This window comes from Galeopterus variegatus, unplaced genomic scaffold (genome assembly GCF_000696425.1).
Source record: "Galeopterus variegatus unplaced genomic scaffold, G_variegatus-3.0.2 Scaffold471, whole genome shotgun sequence".
NCBI classification, from domain to species: Eukaryota; Metazoa; Chordata; class Mammalia; order Dermoptera; family Cynocephalidae; genus Galeopterus; species Galeopterus variegatus.
The window spans coordinates 540,224-541,276 of NW_007726582.1; the positions used below are offsets into that span (position 1 = coordinate 540,224).

At 50.3% G+C, this 1,053-nt stretch overlaps 1 protein-coding gene across 1 annotated transcript in view; it reads right to left on the minus strand.

The window, feature by feature from the left end:
* Nucleotides 1-148: 148 nt before the first annotated feature.
* The window catches only part of MYOM1 (myomesin 1), a gene marked incomplete at its 5' end in the record, with an annotated part of 106,301 nt that continues 105,396 nt past the window's right edge, over nucleotides 149-1,053 (minus strand). The window contains one exon of the mRNA XM_008569167.1: nucleotides 149-617. Within this exon, the coding sequence (XP_008567389.1) occupies nucleotides 324-617 (294 nt within the window). The remainder of the gene's footprint in view (nucleotides 618-1,053) is intronic.

A 1,053-nucleotide genomic window follows, 5' to 3' on the forward strand; every position in this document is an offset into this window, starting at 1 on the left:
CTCCTCAACACATTCTTCTGCTCCCCGACCATCCTTCAACTCCCCCCAACTGTATTCTGCACTTTTCCTTGAAACCATTTCCTAATATTTGTGCTACCAATGCTATTTTCTTAACACATAATTTGTAGATAAAGAAAAACTATTGAAGTGTCATTAACTGGTGCTTTTTTATATAAATAAAAGACTTGACAGTTTCCCTCCCAAGCCAGCACAAAACAGAGGACAGCACAGAGGCCTCCTGACCCTTGCCCCGACCACTCGAGATCACGCACAGGGGCACAGTGGCCGCCTCTCCTTGCTCCCCTCGTGACCTGCTGGGCCGGTCACTTGGATTTCTGGCCGCCTTTCTGGGACTCCAAGATGGCCTTCCTGGCCTCCTCCTCCGGGATGAACACGCTGACAGTGAAGTCGCTTGTCTCCGAACCATACTTGTTCTTCACGACCAGCCCATACTTGCCCGAGTCGTTAGTGCTCACGCCGTTGATGGTGAAGTAGGCAGTCCTGCCGGACTCGAACTTGAGGACGCAGTGCTCATCGGCGACCAGGGCCTTCTCGTTCTTCAGCCAGGAGATCTCCGGAGTGGGGTCGCCCCACACGTTGCAGGTGAGATTAAGGGCCTGCAGGACAGGTTTGATGAGAGGGAAGGAGACGCGTCAGACATAAGGATCCAACCTGAAGAATGTCTGTGGCTGGCGGTCTGGGGTGCCCAGCTGGAGCACACACATAAACCTGCCAGACCAGGGGGAAGACAGCAGTTACCTGGACGCACCTTGTGAGTTACAGTTTGAAATAACGTCTGAGTATGTTTCTTTAGGACCAGGCTTTCTGGCTTCTGGAATGCTTCTTATAAAAAATACACAAAGGAATTTACTTCCATTCCCACGTCCTCTTTCTCTCTCACAAACACATAGATGCCTTTTGCTCTATAGGGCATCGTGGCCCTATCTCAGTAGAGAAATCGCCTCATTGCCATAATCACCCCTGCTCACTGTTGCTTTTCATTTGTGTGGAGCTGGGAGCAGAATTGTCATAGCTGCTTCAGATAATGTAACT